Source organism: Sander vitreus, chromosome 7 (genome assembly GCF_031162955.1).
Source record: "Sander vitreus isolate 19-12246 chromosome 7, sanVit1, whole genome shotgun sequence".
Classification (NCBI taxonomy): domain Eukaryota; kingdom Metazoa; phylum Chordata; class Actinopteri; order Perciformes; family Percidae; genus Sander; species Sander vitreus.
The window spans coordinates 8,982,658-9,004,338 of record NC_135861.1 but is presented as its reverse complement, the minus strand read 5'-3'; the positions used below and the strand labels follow the sequence as shown (position 1 = coordinate 9,004,338).

Below are 21,681 nucleotides of genomic sequence, written 5' to 3'. Positions count from 1 at the left end.
CAGCTGCTTTGCAAAAATGGGGGGGGGGGGGACGTACATATACGACATGATTTACATAAGACCTTTCAGTTGCCATAAGCCATATCCACCTTGAGTAAAGGTCCAACTTCTGTTAACGTTGCTTTAGCGTCCTCCACATGATGAATGAGGACGGGGTGAACCAGAGCCCTTGAAGAGGGTTGCCGTCAAGGGCTCTGGGGTATATGTATATATTCAAAACGCAATTTATTATTTACGAGTAAGTTTCTGGAGTCGCATGGAGTCATGCACGCGCGCCGAATTGACGAGTTGATGCTAATGATTCACAATCAAATTATATTTTATGATGCATTGTATGTTTTCACAAAGCTGAGCAAATACAACTTTTAATAGTCATACTTTTTGAACTCCGTTCAGTCTAATAGTCCTCCCACGCGAGGCTAGTGGTGACGTAATCCACTGACTACAGTTACTGGTCCGTAGCACAATAAGTACCTTAGCATTCGTTTCTTTAGTGTTATTAGCTAACTTATATCGGCAAGACGGCAAGTACGCGAAAGGGTAACTTAATGTAGTTTACAATAGCCAACCACAGTGATGAAACGGAGAGTGTGATAACCACAATTGCTGCTTAAAGTTATCCATGGTTGGACTTAAAACTTGCTAGCCACCCCTACCCTAAGTCTAGCGTTAAAAAAAGTCAAGTGGCTAACGTTACAGCTATAAGGCGAAGCTAGGCAAACATTACTTGGCTGACCGGTTCCGTTGACAGAGGTTGACTTATCGCGCTGCTTGCTTGGCATTAACATGGTGGTTGTGAACTAGCGGTGCCGTCGGTTGAATGTGTACAATTGACAAACAAAGCTGTATCTTTAGTCTGGCAGCCGACTGCCTTGGACGGCAAGATAATGTTAGCTAGCTAGCTAAAGCGGGCGTTAGCTTTAGCAAAACAAGAGGTCTGCTTTGGGAGTCAGCTGACAGCCTGCTGTAAGCTGCCAACAGACCAGTGATGGATCAACTCAAAGTAAAGGATCGCATATTGGAAAACATCTCCCTGTCTGTCAAGAAGGTAAGCGCTGTCCAGTTGGTCAGACCACTTAAACATGGTCACAAAATGGAAGGTTTTTCACATGAGATACTGTAGCTAGCGTTAGGTCATCTTTGTCTGCCAAAGAGAGCAACTTTCAAGTCGGTGGGACATTACCAGCTCGCTGTCACGGGAGGGCCTTTCCCTTACTGATATAATCAAATAACATATAGACTATTCCCTACGATTTCTTAATTCACATGTTTTACGGTTGTTATGTTGTTCTAGTGTGTCTTTTTGATCACAGTGACCAATAGTGGCATCAAGCCACTGTGTTTGCTAACTGCGGCATGTGTTGTAAACACAACGGCAACAATATCCGGGACAACATTTTTGCAAAATAATGGTTAGCCAGTAGGTCTTTGCTCCTATGAAATATTTTAGATATTTTTCCAGCAATGCCTGGACACCCTGACATAACCTGACAGACGGCATTGCATATTCTTCCTACTCTCCCTACATGCTTTTTACATTCACTTTCCAAAACTATGTGCATTTGCGTTTTTATTTAGCATGCGCTTTCTCATCTGTCTGTCTCAGTAATTTCCCATTACTAGTCCACCAGTGTTTAAAGCAGTGCACCCAGTGGGTCTTACTTCCTTAATTCACATTTGTCTAATACTTTTTAGTCCAATTGCCCTGTTTCATCAACTTCTTTTATTGTAAAGACTGCAAAAGGACTGTGAAAGTGTTTATTAAATGGTATGCCTGAAGCTTTTAAGAAAGTGTACAGTGTTAGCCTCAAACAAACATTGCTTAGTCATGTGAAGTCACAGGATACAAGTTCTTATGGGATGTCGATTAGGGTGAAATAGTGCACATACATATTGACACTGTACACACACTCTTTGGGTCACAATCCTCAAAGCTACTCCGACCTATACTTGGTTCATGCCTCAGGGTTTCAATACTGTAGGTCACAGCAGGACGGTGGACCACAATAAAAGACATTTAGCATCATCTGCATGAACAAGCGATACAGTAGAACTGCCTGCATCTAACATTGTGCTTTGTATATGTCAGTAGAAATGTAGAATTATTTATTGATTTGTACATATCCTTTACAACGATATCCTATGACTGGCAACCCACAAACATCAGCAGGCATGTGGTATTTTCTCTGGTGATGCTCAGTTAGACCTGTGCTGCAGCCAGCTCACTCACTGCTTGTTTCATGGGTTATTTACCTTCAGTCTGGTCTTCAGCAGTAAAATCGCCATACAAGGATTAACCTGCACACTGGAATCACTGCAGTAAAACACATACTTAGTTGGATTTATGTCAAGAACATTTCACTGCTTGGTACTAAATTCCTTGGTTACTATGACTGCATGTTGCTCTGTCCTAATCCTTGGATCATGTAGAAAAAGGGCTACAATTCTTACAGTGTTCACCCAATATTGATGTGAACACCATTGAGCACACTTAATGCAGTGTCTACTCACATTGTAGTTACTGTTCTATTTCAAATCAAGTGTGAGAGTACAGAGCCAAAACAATTAAATTACTTGATTATCAGGTTAGAAATTAATTACAGCCAAAACAGAACTTATTTCTCTTGTTTGCATTAATGCAATTTCTTTATTCAGTAATCGCCAGTTTACCAGTAACCCTAACGTCCTTGGAGAACGATTCAACATGCCAAATTGGCTGAACAATCATTGATAATAAGGGCCAAATATAATCAGTTCTTAAAACTGGAGTTGGGGTTAAAATGCTATTCTTCCCAGCAAAACAAACAGCAGAGAAACAATGTCTCTTTACAGTTGCAGAGTTACTTTGCGGCCTGTGAAGATGAGACTCCAGCCATCCGAAATCATGACCGGGTCCTTCAGCGCCTCTGTGAACATCTTGACCATGCTCTGCTGTATGGGTAAGAGGCTTACTGCAAGCAAATTGCACACTGACTGGAAAGTTGCACCAAGCATATAATGATCCGATTTGTTTTATTTGTCATGCAAAAATCCTGTTGTAAATCCTATTTTATTTTCTGCATATACAGTACAACCCCATGTCCCTCCATGTTAACTGTCACCATTTTTACAGCTTTTAAACCCACGCTACAATACTACTATAATTGATCTTGGTGTGGATACAGTATATTTACTGTTACATTTCTGTGAAAATGTAATTTGTATGCCTATAGTCTACTCCCCTTGCCACTTTTGGCATCATGCATGTGCTATTATTGACTGTTTTCTACATTACAGCCTGCAGGACATCTCCTCAGGCTACTGGGTCCTGGTCCTTCACTTCACCAGGAGAGAGGCTGTCCGTCAGATAGATGAGCTTCAGCACATAGCAACCAACCTCGGTCGAAGTGAGACATCTCTCTCAATCAGTCGAATACACTAACACGTACAGTACTTGGGGTGATTGATTATTCAATGAGTTATATGTATGGAAAAGAACTCTTCTCTTTTCTGTGTAGGCCGTGCATGGTTATACCTGGCATTGAGCGAGAGCTCTTTAGAGAGCTATCTACGCCTTTTCCAGGAGAACCAAGCGTTACTGCAGAAGTATTATTTCAAGTAAGTCATCCAGTAACCCTGATCTTGATTACCTAAAGAAAAGGAATTCTGAATTCACAAATTGATACTATTAAACAAGTGGACATTATATTGTATTTCAGGAATTACTTTCTGTGGTTGTTACAAATTGTGTAAATTGATATGCTCATGTAATTTTGTAGTAAACGTCGTTCACTCACATGAAGCTATCTGATTTTATTCTCTGCTAGGAATGCACTGGTCTGCAGTCATGACCACCTCACACTCTTCCTCACGCTGGTGTCCGGCCTGGAGTTCATTCGCTTTGATCTGGAGCTGGTTAGCATATATTTCATGACAATATCAATAGAAATGCAGCTCCTAGCAGAATGTATGTAATGTTTCTGTTGGGTCCTGCTGGTTCAGGATGTGCCCTATCTGGATGTGGCCCCCTACATGCCAGAATACTACAAACCCCAGAACCTGCTGGACTTTGAGGAAAGGCTGCCCAGCTCAGACAGCTTGTCCCTGCACTCTTTCACCTCCCTCACCTCCACCAACCTGGAGTGGGATGACAGTGCCATAGCTCCCTCCAGTGAAGGTAAGCAGTAGGGATGTGCCGATCAACTTTTTTTGGCCCCCATGCCAATCTGAGTTCTTTAATGTTGGATATTTGCAGATACAGAGTCCGATCCGATACTTATATTTACCTGAATGTTGATTCAGTATTTATCTGACACATCGCAACAACCACGCCTTTTAAAATTTGGCCCACCTTTTTTTTCACAAGACTCTTGATCCAAATACTGAAGGTTCTGATCCAGAACTATAAAGCTAATACGTACAAAATTATTGATATGATATGAATAATAAAAGTTCAACTGGGAGAGTGACTCAGGAATTGACGTGACATAATCAGCCAGAGAGAAGACGCATCACTCTGTTGGAGTTGTCGGGACTACAGAAACACTGAGTCCACTCGCAGTTGTATTGTGGTGGTACAGAATGGCGTTACCTCTACTTTTACAATCACCGGCTTACAGAGAGCGCACACACCAGACAACAGCCAAGTTTCACTTTGGCCTGTCATCAAGTTACTCAAGGAATTAACGTTTAAATAGCGACAGCTGATATGACCTGCCGTCAGTGACATATAGCATTTTAACTGGCATGGCACTAGCTAAACCGTGAAGCTGCTAGTTGAGTGTTTTGTACACTGCTCTTTGCTAGTTAATGTTAGTATTTTGTCAACCTGGGTGTCAATCAACTGTGCGATCGAATCATTTTTCAGATTCACATTCTAATTTTCACTTGCATATGCAGCAGAATGTCCGCAGTGTAGAACCGGCTGTGATAAAGGAAAGCAGCAGACAAAACACAGCAGAGTTCAGTAGAGAAAGGATCCGATTTTAGCCCTTACTGATCCATTAAGATATGCCTGGATTGGCCTTGATACCGATCCACAGGATCAGCTTGGGACATCTCTAGTAAGCAGCACTGCTTCACTTTCTCACCAGTGATTGTCTAATTTTAGAAGATGGACACACAGTTAGATTAACTGGTTTGATAATCATTTGGACCCATACTGGCTTGTAATTCTGAATCGTTATGGCCAGTTAGTAATTGCTCCCCTTTGAATTAGCCCCGTCAAATATCTAGTGTCAGTTCTATGTGCTGCTGTGTCTCTGTGTGCCTCTGTGACACCTTATGGACTAATTGGGATGTGACTCTCTTGCTCAACGGCAGCCTTTATTTTTGGGTTTATGATTCGATCAGGCCCGTCTGGAGTGTAAATACAAACTCGTATGCTTTGGCACAAATTCATACAGTAATGTCCATCTAATAGCATGGTAAAGCAGAAGTTGGATTGATCCTTGCAGACTCGTGACTCACGTATACCAAAGTGCATTTTATCAAATGGATCACTTGGCATGCAGAAGCTCATGGTTACAGAATGTTCTCATTCGGGTGATGGCAGTGCTTACTGAATGCTTTCCCTATCACTCTCCACACAGTACTGAGTCAGTTTTAGTTCCCACTTTGTCTATTTTCCACCATTGATTCTGTTATTTCATAAACCAAATGTCATGTTATTTCTCTGTTTCTGTGCCATTGAATCAATCTCATCTCTCCTGTCTCCACTTCATCTTTCTCTAATGTTGAACGTTATCCTTCCTTTTTTTAGATTATGATTTCGGTGACATCTTCCCCGTGTTGCAGTCATTGCCAAGTGCAGACTGGGAAGGTGGGACATTGGTCATCCCCTCCCTTTCCAGCCCTTTCATCCCTCCCTCCTTTATGGCATGGCCATCCCGCAGTTTGTGCTTAATGCATGTTGGGTACTCCAGCTAGTAATTAGACATGTTTAATATGTAAAGTACAGCTAGCCGGTGCAAACAACTGCTGTTCTAAGGACATGAAATTAAGCATGATCAAAGGGACATGGGTTAAAGTACTTCTATTTTTGGGATTGAGTTCAGTTGGAAGGGATGTGGGTTTGGGTGTAAAGTTGGGTGGCACATTTTTCTGCCAATAAAAGTTATGAAAGCCAATAGCTTAATTTTTTTCTCATACCATCAAACCTCTAGATTTATCCTCTTCTAAACTTACCCAAACATGAGAGGTTGATATAACTGAAAGCCACATTAGTATTTTAATTTACAGTAAAATGTGACAGCATATTTTTAGTAAAGCTGTTTTTTATTGATCATTTTATGAGTTGAATTTACAAACAAGTGAATGCAACAAAAAAGGTGTCATCATACATAATAAGTTGACTGGTAAGTTTGGGAAGAAGTTCTTCAGTGTTGGGTGGGTACATGGAACTGTTTTCTGTCAAGTGCTGCATGTGTTGCTCATCTGGGGAACGATCCTAATGCTCACTCTGCCTTATTATTTACCACAGCAAGATACATGTCTGGTGTACTGCCTAGTACTCACCTCCTCCAGTCTGTCTCCATTACACTGTCTTATCTGTTTGTCTGGTGTACTGTTTTTGTAATGTCTTCTCTTCCTGTGTGATATGTGGCACTGGCCTAGGTTCAGCTCAACTGTAGTGTGAGGTAACACTCAAAAATAGTTGCTTAAGGTCATAGACTGCAAATTCCTTTGTATGACATCAGCACCTGCTTGCAGTAAGCTTGTCATTTTTTTTAATTACATTTTGATGAACACATAAATGAATTAGTGGAAACCGCTTGGTCAGTCCACTCATGATCACTCAAAACTACTGATTCCTGCAAATTATATTATTTAAATATTTGTATGACCCATCTCTAGCTACAGAAGTAATGCTTGACCTCGGCCTGTGCCACTGCAAAGAAAGCTGCCCTGCCGTGTACCTACTTGATGTGATACACATTGTGTGTTGTGCCTCTCTGACCCTGCCAAAGAACTACAGGACACTGCTGCCCCTAACATTTGTTTTTGTGCGATGCTGATGAAGAAATACACAAAGCTTTTGTGAAATTGTCTCGTTGGTCAACTTTCCATTGGTGATAAAAAACAAAAAAATGAACAGAATAGAAACAACTCTACTCTAAATTACCTTCTATGTTAAAACTTTTTGAATTCTAAGTTTATTGTTCAAGTTTCTGACGAGACAGTGCCAAAAAATCGGTGTATTTTTTTATATATATATATATATATATATATATATATATATATATATATATATATGGGTGACTGCTACTTAACTGTGTTACTTGTCATGTTAGAGGGGGACCTGACCGACCAGGCCAGCTGCCCGCGATCCAGTGGCTCTGATCCCCAGACAGTCATCAGCGACACAGTGGTCCTTTCTGCTGGCACTGTCAAGGTGAAGGCAGCAGCTTATCTTGCTCCACATAGCCCCACGTACAGACACAACCCCTTCAACGAGGACTCGGACACTAACACCACCAACACCTCAGCCGACGGCACGCCAGTTCATGTGGCCAGCCGCTACTACAGCACCACCGCTGGAGATGACACAGAGAGCACCAGCAATGAGCTGGAGGTCATCAGGTACAGTAGCTACAGCTTTAGTTTCTGGCTCAAGGGCTCATATTCTATCAGAACAGCACATCTAATTGTATTAAAACAGAGAGGAACCACAGCTAACCACTCTGGTCTTCCAGGATGGCCAGACGAAGGAAACCAGCCAAGAAGCGCCGAGGGAAGGGCTCCACAGATTCTATCGGCAGCATCCATAACTCTGTCTCCTCTGAGCACTTGGAAACGGACAACAGCCTCTTGGCCTCGGAGGATGTAAATTCATTAAACGGCACTGTGTTCCAGCTGGATGCTGAGGCAGCGTTGAGGAGAAGCAGGGTGGGATCAGAGGTTGTGGAGGAAGGCGATGAGGACGGAGTAGAAGGCCTCCTACGGCTCCCAGAGATGACGGACACCTCCATGGACACCGTGGGCCAACCCCTCCGTGATGTGATGGACCGGCTCAACGGGTCTTTAGATAGGGAGGAGGCCTGGGAGCACCGAGAGGAGAAAAGCAGCGAAGTCTGTGACCAGAGACCCGAGCCCCCTGCACAGCAGCCCTTTCGAGAGGATTCAGAGGGCGAGCCACCTGACCCAGCTACAGGAGAGACGTCTCTCTCCCGTCTGGCCACAAGCCACAACTTCCTGCAAGCCTGTCCTGCGCCTACAGACTTATGCTGCTTTACCCCCAACAGTCCAGACTCTACTCCCAATGGTGGTGGCCACTATGACTCTCCAGAGCATAGCCAGTCGCAGACTCTTTCAGGTGGCCTTGAAGATGAAGGAGAGGCAAAAGCGTCAGCAGGACAGGAGCCCGACATGAAGACCGCGGAGCAAGGCCCTGAAGAAGGAGAGGAAACCGACAAAAAAACATTTACTGAGGAAGCAGAGAGTTCTCATCCTGCAGAGTTTAAGTAAGGAATTTCTACAAAATAAGTTGGTTGTTGTTGTAATGTTGTTTAAAGGGTGTCTAATGTTCTTCATTGTTCATATTTCAGGGTGGACAACAATCACTTGCTTCTTCTCATGATTCATGTATTCAGAGAGAGTGAGGAGCAGCTCTTCAAGGTGAAGACAGAGAGACTCATTGTTTTTTATTCATTTTGAAAGAAGTTACTTGCTTTGGAGAAAATGTGAATGTATTTATATGTAATGGCTTAAATGTAACATTAACAATTGAATGATAAAATATCATCAGATAAGTAAGGCAGCACAGTGATGCCATGGTCTTTTACCAGGACTGTCTTTAATTTTTTTGCAAAGTGATCATCTATCACACACCTTTTTAAGCAAGTTTTAGTATTGACTCATACTTGTTTTGAGATGGAAGAAGTGGTTTGGAGACGGTTTAGTGGAAGTGTTGCAAGTATCAGTTTGTCAATTGCTTTTTAACTTTTTTCTCAGGCTGTAGTAATATGTTTAACATGAAACATCCCCAAAATCGCCACTGCCAAACCTACCATACTCTAACAGTAATTGTATCATCATAAAATACACTTCGTCAACAGAAACAAAATAAAACTATCAAAGGTCGTCTTGGTTCGTCTTCCCAATGTTCCAACCATCATGACTCTGGTTTGGTTGAAGAAAAAAACTTAATTCACCCATTTACATGTGAAAATAAGCTGGCTCTATACACGCTAAAAGTATTGTTTATTTAAACTGAGTCTGGTTCTATACACGCTAAAAGTATTGTTTATTTAAACTGAGTCTGGTGTGTTTGGCAATAGCAAATTTAGAGCTGTTTCTGGTTAAACAAAAATGATCTTACTCTTTAACAAAAAGGTCTATCTCAGAAGGGATCCTTTCCATAATGATGTCAGACAGTTAGAATGACAATCTGAGCCTGTCAGTGGCAAAAACAGCATTTTTAGTAGACGAAATTGGCGATGCACATTTGCCCTATAATTACATTGCAGCCTGGTTCGCAGCTGCTGGTTACAGCGTTCTCCCACAATACTGGAGCAATTTCAAAGATTTTTGTTCACATTAGTCACTTAAACACCAATGCATGGGGAAATAGGGAAAAGGTTAAAAAAAAAAAAAAAAAACACTATGAAAACTTGTAGCTGATGATGGACTTTCATAACTTATCTGCTATACTTGTAGCAACACTGTGCCACAGTCTGCAATCCAGTTGCCAGAAGCGTCACTAGTGAACAGAAAAGTTTGAGACTGATGAATATGGAGGTTGCCAACACTTGACAGAATTTATCTTTGTGTTTAGATGGCCAGAATGAGCACAGGCCATATGGAGGGGGACCTGCAGCCCCTTTACCTGCTGCTGACTGACTGTTACATCTACCTTCTTAGGAAGGGTAAGTGGCTAAAAACCTAATGTATTGGCTTTATTAGCAGTACAAATCATAAGTCGGGACATACTGATATTTGTACGGGAGTCAAAATATTTGTTTTACACATGGGAAACGGCATCTGAATTTGTAAGAATATGTAACCAATGTTGTCCACCTGTACTAGTAACCATGAGAGTATATTTTTCTGAAACATCCATTGTAATGGTCCCATAAGATCTGCACAGTGTTGTAGGAAGTGGGGAACACATTTAAATAAGGTTCTTCTGTAGGCCGAAAATACTTCACATTAACATGTGCTCACTGCAGTTCTTGGTTGTACTTTTTTTCTCCACAGGTGCAGCAGAGAAGCCCTACACAGTAGAAGATGCTGTTTCTTATAATGAGCTGGACTATCTTTCGGTAGGTGTCCTGCACAACAGGGTTTGCCATTTTCTCTCATTTGTCTGTGACTTGGGCTGCCGTTACACACACACACACACACACACACACACACACACATATACATACATACTAGGGGTGTGACGAGACACCTAGCTCACGAGACGAGACACGAGATTGGGTTCACGAGATCGAGACGAGATTCTGACATTATTTTATTATTAGTCCTTTATTCAATCGAAAGTCACAAAATGAAAACTTTAAGGTTTTGCCATAAACTCAAATGACTGGCTTCTCTCCTGTGTAACTAACAGTTACACTGTTACTTATTCTATATGTTTGGTGGAGAGAGAGTCTCTTCACTCAGAGAACCAAGGTTACAACATAACTAAGTGTTTTCTGGCAGTAGTTGAGACCGTTGAGACCAAATGTTTTGTACTTGAATTTGTCATTGTACAGTAGACAGAGAGAAATACAGCTTATTTGATTATTGTTTCACATTGATTACGTTCTAAAGCACAAATAAATTACCATCAAACACTCAACAGATGATTTTTGTGACGACAGATGCTTTTTTCTCCTCTACATTTTTTTAATTACAGAACTAAACAAGGAAGTCGGCTACTCTAGTATTGATTTATGACCATTATAGGATGAAGGGAGAACATTTCTCTTGGTTTAATATCATTAAAAGTAAAGTCAGGTTTTGCTGTCTGCTTCACGACTCATTTTAACAGAGAAAGAGAGTGGTCTGCGCCACAGTGAACTGTAGTCGCGTGTGTGTCTCGGCCGAGAGAGAGAGAGAGAGAGAGAGAGAGAGAGAGAGAGAGCACTCTCTAACGTTCTAACAATGGGTTTTACAGGCAGCTTTTTTCTTCTGCTATCGCTCTGCAAAAGTAAACTCGGAGTCAACTTTGGAGAACGACCGGGGGATTTTCTATGCTAATTTCAAGGCTGCTGCTCTGCACTTGTGTACTGATATCTCTAATACATACATACATATGTGTTTCTACAAACTAGTGTCTTCTTATGGTCATTTAAGTTCCCTGATGTTACAAAACATGTATGAGTCAATAGCGTTATATGTTTTTGTTGTGCAGTGCTCCATTGGCCCCAACTGTCACGTCATGGCTAAATCTGCAGTTTACATGGTCCTCAATAGGGGCTTTCCGACCGGAGGGATTTTTGCAGTTCTTGGAACTAAACGTTCCTAGAACACTTTTTTTGTTGTGTTCCGACAGGAAAAATGTGGGGATTTTTAAGTTCCTCTGGCCGCAGCAGCGTGCTTTTTTAGCTCCTACTTCAGAGCAGGGTCTTTTCCCTTTTCCTAGGTGTACTTGATTGGTCGAACTTATAAGTCACGCCCACTGCCAACTCGGAACTTGCAGACAGAGCAACAACCAACAACGGGACATTTTTAACAATTTTCACCATCTTATTCATCATTAAATTCACTTCTGACAACGTTTTAGGCGAGAAATTAACTGTTTAGATTTCGAATATTGATGCCGAATTGACAATTTGCTTCAAAGTTTTCGGAGTTGAGAAGCTCCATCAAGTGAGGCGACAGCCAGCAGGCGCCTGCCCCGGCCTCGTCGCTCGTCGCTCGGCCAGTCTTGCTCAGACACCTCGCTGTGAGCTGGAGGTCTCTCAGACCGCTCTCGTAAATAAGAGGCTTTTATTTTGCCGTTGACGGTTCGTTTGTTTAAATATCACAACACTTGTCCATCATAAGATTAACGGGAACCTGTGGTTAACTGTCTTTTCGGAGTTAAACTCCACAAGCGTGTCCTGCGGCTCGCCGGCCGTCACACACACACACACACGTCCACAGCGCAGCAGGCAGAGGCGGGGTCTGTGTTGAGCAAAACATTACGTGAATTACTACGAGAATGGACGGAATGCTGCTTTGTTGTTGTTGTGGCGCTAAGGTCTAGTGACGATGCTATAAAGACCGTTGCCGTGCTTGCGTCACTCCCTTACCCCTCCTACCAGTCCCTATGGCCACTTGGCCAGTGGGAATGCAAACGGAAAAAAAGATTTTGGGGGAGAGTAGTTCTTAGAACTGCTTAGAAGTGTACTTTTCCTCTAAAAAGTACAAGTACTATCCGGTCGGAAAGCACCTAATGTGATCCATCTAGAGTTAATTACAAGACGAACCATGTAGACTCCAGCATGATGTGACAGCTGGGGTAGTGGAGCACAAATGATATATTAGTTGTAATGCTGTTTTCCTTTAGGTGGGCCTTGACCAACAGACCGTGATGGTGGTTTGCACTAACAGACGAAGAAAATTCCTGTTAGACACAGCTGATGCCTCTCTGACGCTGTGAGTCTGTCTGTCTGCCTGATGTTTCTTGGTACTCTGACTCCATACACTGTCTTTGCGAGCTACAGTGCTAAGCATAAGTGAATACACCCATGCTAAAATTGACTAAAAAGAGGAATAAAAAATCCTCTTTTGGAAATTGATCTTAATGCCTTTATTAAAAAAAAATGAGGAAAAATCCAACCTTTAAGTGCTTAGCACTGTATGTGCAGCCGTTCTTGTGTCTCCGTGCAAAGAGCCAGCATGCACACCTTCACATGCGTATATACCTGTGCTCTTATGTGACAGGTCTCTCCTCTGACCTTTTCCACTCCATCCTTCTTCACTTAACAGGTGGTTCTTGTCTGTTCTCAAGTCAGCCATGGTGAAGGGTTGCCGTGAGCCTCCTTACCCCTCTGTGCTGACTGATGCTACCATGGAAAAACTGTCTCTCTCTAAGTTTGTTTCCCAGGAATCTCACTGTGAGGTACACTTCCGATATACTGTATTGGCTCTTCATTACAGGTCTGGTCTTTACAGAGAAAAAGCTGACCTACATGTAACTAATCAACCAATTATCATAAGACAAATTACAAAATCTTAACCAGGACCAGTTTATTTTACTGGCTCAGCGTATTCCTGCCTTCGACTGTACTAGGCACTTAAGTAAAAGAACAGATACTTTTTGGAAAATCTGTGACACAAATCCTTGCTAGTGTGTCTCAAACCGTAACACATACAAATGCACAGCATTTTATTTTCTAGATGCAGTTGAGATCCAAGGCAAGTCAAAATATATTTAATTGTATTTGTATACATATATGAATTGCATAATAATGCAGTGCAAAATATCAAACATGATGGTCACTGAGAGAAATACTTCACTTAAGTCTCTGTAAGGCAATTTTCATATTGCATACGAATCAAATTATAATATGAACTAATTTTTACTTGTAATAATCTTAGTAATAATTCTAGAAATGTTTGGGAGTTCCTTCTCATAAGGTCCTTTTTTACCACTCCTATTCTTGACTGACTTTCAAAGCAGTGGTAAACTAATACTTTCCTGTTTTTCTAGGTATATGAAGTATCTATCCAACTGTATTCACTAGTCCACTGGGAGGATCCTATGGACATGACTTTGTCACCCCAGGGTGGCCCACTGAACTCTGCACTACATTCCAGCACCAAGGAGGGGAGTCTGCAGTACCGGGCAGGAAACACCTACCTGGGCAAAGAGCTGTGGAAAAGTTGCTACCTCGTCCTTAGGTATGTGCAGGTCGTGCACATCAGTCCCCCTTTCAGCTGGTATCTATCTATCTATGGTTTGTTGAGATATACGTTGGCTGGCTTCCATACTTGATACCTTACATCTGACATTAACCTTCCCACTTTGTGTCATAACAAGGTGGTAATGCTATTTCCTTCACAAATGATAAGCATTCATGTCACTTCTGATTGTAATATTCATCGCGTTTAAGACATTTAAAAAAAACTGTAATCCTGAAAACTGTATGTTGAGTGCCAAAATACCATACCATAATCCCCAATACTCACTTCCCATTTTGGCACTTCTGCTTTGGTGAAAATTGCTAACATATTGGAAGTGATATTTCCTTTGACTCTCTGCTATTGCCAGACGTACTGAGAGCTCGAGCTCTTGTTTAGTGCAGTCAAGCAGATTTCCTGCCAATCTGTCAGAGGTACAAAATGTATAATACAAAACACAGAGTGGAGTGGAGGCTGACTATTTTTTTTGGCAATCGTCTTGCCTATTGCAGTTATAGTAACAGTAATATCTTAAAATTAATGTGTCAATGATTTCTTTTTGTAGCGCCTTTTTAAGAAACAAAGCTAAGAACCTAAAAAAGCCATTGGTGGCCCTTAGAGGCCCAACCAGACCAAAAAGGTTTGAAACAGTTGTGTGACAGACATTGGCATCATTACAGACCAACGCATTCTGTAAAGCTTAGAATGTATATGTATATATATTATATGAAAACCTATTCTATTTCTGTAATAAAATGTCAAGCTTCTGATTAGGTAAATATAAATAGTTGTCCTCTTTTCTTGCAGCAAGGGAATTCTGTACCTGTATGCAGAAAGAACTGATGTGACACCTCTGCTGTCGGTCACTATGGGGTAAGCTTCAACTAGCTGAGAGATCGTCCTTTTTCACACATAACGATGACTCTGTTCTATTCAAGTTTCCTAGTAATCCGTGACAGTGAGCCAACATGCAAAAATACCGGGACCCTAAAACTGAAGCAGCGAAATTGAATTCAGCCATCATTCATTTTAAAATGAATGTGCATTTTCTACTGTGACGTTTCAAAATGTCTTCTGTGAAAAAAAGCCCACAAGAAAATGGTGTTTACTTTGTGCCCAACAGAGGAGAGCACTGTGGAGGCTGCCGTCGCTCAAACAGCACAGAGCGTCCCCACGCCTTCCAAGTCATCCTGACCGAGCGACCGCCATTAGAGCTCAGCGCCAACAATGAGCAGGACATGGCCGACTGGATGCTGCTGCTCTGCCAATCCGTCTCCAAAGGGGTAAGGAATCGTATTGTGCATTAGAGTCCGAATCGGGCCAAATTTTTTTGTCCGACAGAGCCGTGACCGAACCCGGCCCGAGCCCGACAGGCATTAAGATATTTGTGTCCGAGCCCAACACAGTTAAAATCAGATTTTTTTTCTAATGACACATATACGTTTGTTTGTGTGGAAAGCCCGCTTTTATTAAGCAACTGTAGGAAGGCATTCGGAAATGTCAACAGATGAGCGCATCAGCGCACACGGGGCAACAAGCGCACGTTAATAAGCTGTTTAATTTAAAATGTTCAATGTGTTAACCTTTCCTGATTGCTTTGTTTCCGACCGTGGTCGGAAAACCAGGGGAGAGTCGTTACCTCCAGGGCCGACGTTATAAAATGAATAACGTCGAGGTTAAAATCCCATTTCTGGTGAGCAAATGAATGAACTTGGCTTTCAGTCTGGGGTTCATCTCGGACACCGCACACACTGTGTACAAAACATAAACTTATTCCACCAACTCTGCTCGGTCGCATCTACACATCTGCTTCATCTGTCTTCTGCCCACTTTACACACGCACTGAGCTCTCTTAAAGGAGCCGCAGCACCATTTTGCAACAAATGCCATATCGCGCTGATGTGACCGAGCCCGACCCGAACCCAGCCATAATTTCTAAATATCTGTCCGAACCCGACCCAGGTCCGTCTGGACCCGTCGGGCTCGGTTTGGGTATCCATGCCTTATTGTGCATACACCATGTGTTTAGCAAACATATTTTACATCTCTAACATTGCATGTATAACATGCTGAATTAGCACAAACGGAGCACTTTTATAACGCAACAAACTCATTGTGATATCCCACACATTGTTGCGTTTAATTTGATTTTAAGTGGGGTAACTCACCAGTCAGGTTGGATTGGCTTTCTTCATAGCTACCAACCAGAAGTGACCGTGCATAAACACTAACATGTAACATATAATCCCTGTAGACTTGCACTGTGCCGGCTGTACAGGCTATTTTCCTCCCTAATAAAAGTTCACTAGGACTTTGTTACTACAGCTGCTGATACTCATAATGTGCAAGAGGCAGGTTTTTGCTTGAATAAGTTATCTTATGCAAGGTGTGGCCCCACTCCATGTATCTCATGTTGCCTGGTAATAACAGACAGAAAGCTGCTCAGACCAGCTTCTTCCGTTCACCAGGCAGCTTGACTTTGAGTTTGTAAACAGGACTGAATATGATTTAACACATATTTAGTACATTGAGGTAGTTGAATGGGGGGGGAAATACAAGTACCCTTTACCAGCAGCTTCCCAATGTTTTCCCAAAAAAAAAATCAATGTCAAGAAAGCCATATATGCAGTTGCTTGTTTACGATGTAGAAAAGTTCACACTCCTTGCCTTGCACACACAGAAGTAATTCTCTCTGATTGCACAAGTCACACAATATGGATTAATGTAAGCCCTGTCTATATGCACAAAGTATAATTAAATTACAGCCGGCTTACCTGCAGGTCATCCCTCAAGGTGTGGCCCCCACTCCATGTATCCCGTGTTGCCTGGTGATGACAGACAGGAAGCTGCTTACTTGCCATCAGGACTGTCAGACCAGCTTCTTCCGCTCACTGGGCAGCGCCGATATCTGTGATATCACTTTTGTCAGCGTGGAGGCCGACAAGGAGTACTGTGTCATTGTGAGTGGCCATCGGTTTAACTCCTCTTGGTGTTAATCCTATACATGGTTTTGTATTAGACTTTGACTAATTACTGAATGTATTCATGTGTAATGTATTAACTATGAAATTAAGTAGAGATGCACCGATTGACCGGCTGGTGACCGGAATTGGCCGGTTTTCATGTGATCGGCCATGACCGGGGACCGGCCGGTCAGTCTGACATATGCCGAATTTATGCCGGTCAAATGCTGTAAATAAATAACATTGTGAAGGCTACCATACACAATGCATAGGAATTTTATATATATATATATATATATATACTATCAAATAATAACAATAAACCCACTATTAATTACATTATCTTAATGCAGTGTAAATACTGTAGCATGTAAATAATGCACATAAAATACAAACGTGAGCAAGGGCGTTCAACAATCGCCATTATATCAAATCAACAGCCACGTGCAACCTAGCTAGCAGGTGAAGAACACAAACAACGAAATCACCAGCTAACAATGAACTGACAACATAAGTTATACGACTTACAGTCGTCACACGCGATCTCTACTGGCTAGACAGCGAGTCTCTGTTTTTCTTTCTCTCACTTCTCCTCTATGTGAAAAGAAGGAAATGGTTCTTCCATGACATTACACTTTAGATATGTGTGAATTTCCCTCACCAGGAGTAATTTATATAGTTCTATTTTATAGCGATCGATTATCTGTTCAAAAAATGTTCTATGCAAAACATAAAATGATCTATTAAAGAAAAGATAGAAAATAAATATTTGTGTGTGCTGTAAAGTGGTTAGAAGAAATGGAATCGGCTAAAATTGGTATCGGCAGTTCAAACTCAATGAAAAATCGGAAATCGGAATCTGCCTAGAAAATTGTAATCGGTGCATCTCTAATATTAAGCAATTTTACAAAGTTCCCCTGAGTTTTCAGGAATGTGCGTTTGCTCAGGGTATGCATGCTTATTAACATTAAAAAATGTTTACAAATGTTTGTAATGTTTTGCAGGTTGAGATATGGCTGAACTAATGAAATGAATGATTCCCATTACTTAATGTAAATATGTAAAAGTATTTCCAGTCTAAAAAGGGACACTGATTAGCATACAAGACACATCATACATCATGCTGCAGTTTTTCTGTATGCCAAGCAAACTGTACTAACTTACTTGGGTATATATATATAGTACATACACACAGTAGTAGTAGTATACCAGTAGTACTGGTATAATTCTCTTACCTTCCCCCTCTGTAGGAGTTTGCAGCAGATCGGACCCAGTTCCTTCCTCCGTGGGTGTTGTACTTCAGCGGCTGTGAAGAGAGAGATCGACTGCTGGAGGTGTTAGACAACACATGGAAGGCCATTTTTCAGGTGGGAAGATACACTGTCCTTATCAGTGGTTTAAGGGGGGGGGGAAATGTGATAGTTCTATTATTGGCTTTCCCAAAAATTCAAGATCTTAAATCCAACAACTACTGCCACTGGCTGTCTATGTGGTTGAACCCTCATGTATGTCCTCACTATACACAGGTTGACCTTCCCCACAAAGAAGTGTTGGATCCGTCTGTGCAAAAGCGTTGTGGTGAGGCCCTCGCCCTGATGAATAGTGCCTGGCAGAGGGCAGACAGTCTGGCCCGAGGCAGAGCCCAGCGTGAACCCTGGTGCTGACAGACACACACATGCACGCATACACTTAACCTGTGTGTAGCCACTGAGAAAAACTGATCAGTCTGATATAGTGCCAGGATAGATGGATACAGTCTGTGTCACTGTAAACTAAGTTCTAAGCTGAAAATCGGACGTGGTTATTGGTCGTCCCACTGCTGCGTGAGCTTGTGATGCACCTGTAAATCACTGATGACATGTTTCTATCAGAGAAACTTCCTGCAGAAGTAGCAATGCATATTGCACATCGCAGTGATGCAACCGCAAGACAATCTCACTTAAAATTAAATGAAGAATTTTAACAGAACGATACAACAGATTTTATTTAATCCAAATGATACATTGCAATTATTCATTTTATTAGAGGTTTTTAAGAAATAGCAGCAATGCAGAACAAATACACCGAATCAAGGAAAGGTTTGGGATCATGTGTAATATTTTGTACTCCATATGGAAACGGCTAAATTGAGTTTGAGAATTTTGTCTGCACAAAGTAAATGTCTAAAGTCAAGCCTTGACTTTGAGATGTAAACAGGACTGGAAATGATTTAACACTTATTTAGTGCATTGAGGTAGCTGAGTAGGGAGGAAGATAAGGATCAATTACTAGCAGCTTCCCAACGTTTTCTTTAAAAAAAAAAAATCAATGTCAAGAAAGCCATAAACCGTATGCAGTTGATGCTTGTTTTTGACGTAGAAAAGGTCACACTCCTTGCCTTGCACACACAGAAGTAACGCTATCTGATCGCGCAAGTCACACAACTGTGTGGAGATAAAAGTCCGTCCTTGCTTAACAGTCACAAGATGTTCTACTTAATCCAAACTATCGTACAATTATAGAGCAAATGTACAGAACTGTGCAGCATCAACGCATTATCAGTCACCAATGGTTGTGTATGTGTCTGATATTCAGTTTTGGTTTGTCAAATTAACTTGAGAGAATGAATGGCATATGATAGCAAACGATATGAAGATTTGGCTATTGTCTGAGATCTTGCTATACCTATTTAAACGTTGTCACTCGGATAAAAAAAAAACTATCAGGAAATTTGCATTTATCTCCACTCTGTAGAGATGAGTGGAGGCTTCCATGCAGACTTGCACATTGTTTTTGCTGTTAGTGTTTTTTTAATGGTATCAGTTGTGGTTTTGCATTAATATCATAACATGTATTTCCATTGTAAGAAAGTGGGAACAATTGTTACTAAATTCAATTGAGTGGTGGCATTTTTTTTGTTGGTATTGACTTGTGTCTGCATTAGCAAACATATTAGTGCGGCACATAACATTTAGTGTAGGCAAGTATCGAGTAGAATTACAGTCTGTGTGAAGAATCCGTTTCCGAATGAGAGCTACAAGTTACCCTGGCTTATCATTTTTATTTTGCACCAGTGGTTGGAGGCATCATACTGTACTGTATGATCTGGCCACTCTACTAAATTAGAACACCCCTTATTGCACTAGTCTTTAAGTAGTGTAAGACCATGTTTGAGGTTAATAGAATCCATAAATAGCCTTTTAACTTAGATCAAGTTTAGCATATGTTCTTAGCAGATGAGTGCTTTTAGTCTGTAATATCATCCAATATTAAAGCTTTACTTAGAGAAAGAATAAGAAGTAGAAGACATTGCCAGACCTATCTCCAAAGCGCTGTGTGAGTATGGTCTGGATAGTGAAAAAAACGCTCTGCCTTGTTTGTATTTCTTTAAAACAATCACAACCATCCCCGGGCAACGCTAAGCCCTGATAGCATAGCTAGCGAAAGGGGAGGGACATCCAGCGCTTCTCTCACGCGCCAAATGTCAGCCTTTATCCCAGAAAATGTTCATCCGTCGAGCCACACCAGAAGACCCTAAACCAAACTCTTCCCATACAAATTATAGTCAGTAGATAATAGTGCATGTGTTACAATCTGTCCTTAACATTAACACTGATTAGAGTACTGCTGCTCTGTCAATGACAGTGTGTAACTCTTCTCATTACAAGGCTGAGATCAGTGTAAGATTTGTTTTGCAATGACAATGTTGCCTTTTTGACAAAATTGATTGAAATGGATAGTTCATTTAAAATAAAAAAGAAGCACTATTTTTCCTTTTTGTGGTTGCCTTACACTGTACTTAAACAATCATTGTATGGTTATGTTGTGGTTATGGTTTCTTTTGAAAGACAAGTTGTAATGTGTGCTGTATGTTGGGCTGGGTATCCAACCATGATACTCTCAAAGTACAGACATAACGCTGTCTGTTAGATATTGCCTGATTTTTGCTGTTAAAAATCAGACAGGTTGTGTAAAAAAAAAAAAATGATTTATTAAATTAAAAGATTATATTCAGCAAAGTATGGTACTTTAAAAATACAGTTTTGGTATTTTTTTTCCGCAAACTTATTAGGAGTATTGAAAAGGCACCAGTATCAAAAACCTTGAGATGATACCCAGCCCTATACATATGTCACTTATGTGTGTTCAGTTACATTGTGTTACTTTAATTCCAGCATTAATCAGTGCTTTAAGTCTTTCTAAGTGCCACTTGGTCTCATTCATCTTCTGCTCATTAACAAAAAAAAATCTAATCTCAGGTGAAAAAGGTTGGAAATGTCACATCCAATACCTTAAGACTCACCGTTCGTTTGTCGAAATTAATATTTTTTTAAATCCCTTTTTTTCTGTTTTGGTTCGATGCAGAATATGCGCACGCTGACGAGGCTGCAAAGTAATATTGCATGTTGGAAAAGCTTTTATGTAAAAGTCCTTTTAATGGTTTGGTGAGGATAGGATTGGTATTAAGTAATCATGTAGTTAGAATAGTCTCCCCCAGTGGATTACCTAAGGTCTTTTTTGACCAGAGCGAGTACACTTCCAAAAGTTGGACTTACTTGAAATGTTTGTTGGATTATCAATAAAGAATTAACTGCATAAAGTTGTGGCTTATAAAGTGTATATTAAGAAAAAGTTAGTCTTTTTGAGCAGTGTTTTGAATGTGGGACATTGCTGACCAATGATGGATGACGTCTAATTGATGCATTGTGAAAAAACGCTTTTTGATTTTGTTCATAAATGTAAACTGCATGTAATATTTGTATGTTGTTTAGCGGTTTTAATTGAATTGTAAATAGAGCACTAATTAAATATCACATACTGTACACTTACATATAAAGACATGCATGTCCAGAAGGTTTTATACTGTTCATAATGGCAATGAATGTACAAATAAACCTTTGTGATTGGACGGTATAGCTGAATAAACTGAAAGGAAACCTTG

The 21,681-nt window shown here is 41.0% G+C and overlaps 1 protein-coding gene across 6 annotated transcripts; it reads left to right on the top strand.

The window, feature by feature from the left end:
• The first annotated feature begins 98 nt into the window (after positions 1-98).
• On the top strand, positions 99-21,681 carry plekhm2 (pleckstrin homology domain containing, family M (with RUN domain) member 2). 6 transcript variants are annotated; one of them, XM_078254486.1, is made up of 20 exons: positions 99-1,048; positions 2,833-2,939; positions 3,277-3,386; positions 3,498-3,597; positions 3,807-3,894; positions 3,982-4,156; positions 5,741-5,800; positions 7,272-7,560; positions 7,674-8,441; positions 8,526-8,595; positions 9,755-9,845; positions 10,177-10,241; positions 12,461-12,549; positions 12,883-13,015; positions 13,607-13,836; positions 14,605-14,670; positions 14,921-15,080; positions 16,563-16,757; positions 18,011-18,127; positions 18,287-21,681. In XM_078254486.1, the coding sequence occupies exons 1-20, from the start codon at positions 989-991 to the stop codon at positions 18,422-18,424; spliced, it is 3,111 nt and encodes a 1,036-aa protein (XP_078110612.1). In that variant the 5' UTR covers positions 99-988; the 3' UTR covers positions 18,425-21,681. The 6 variants fall into 6 exon arrangements, with proteins under 6 accessions (XP_078110612.1, XP_078110616.1, XP_078110613.1 ...); XM_078254487.1 differs by having other exon boundaries at positions 100-1,048; positions 16,578-16,757; XM_078254488.1 differs by having other exon boundaries at positions 101-1,048; positions 13,607-13,797.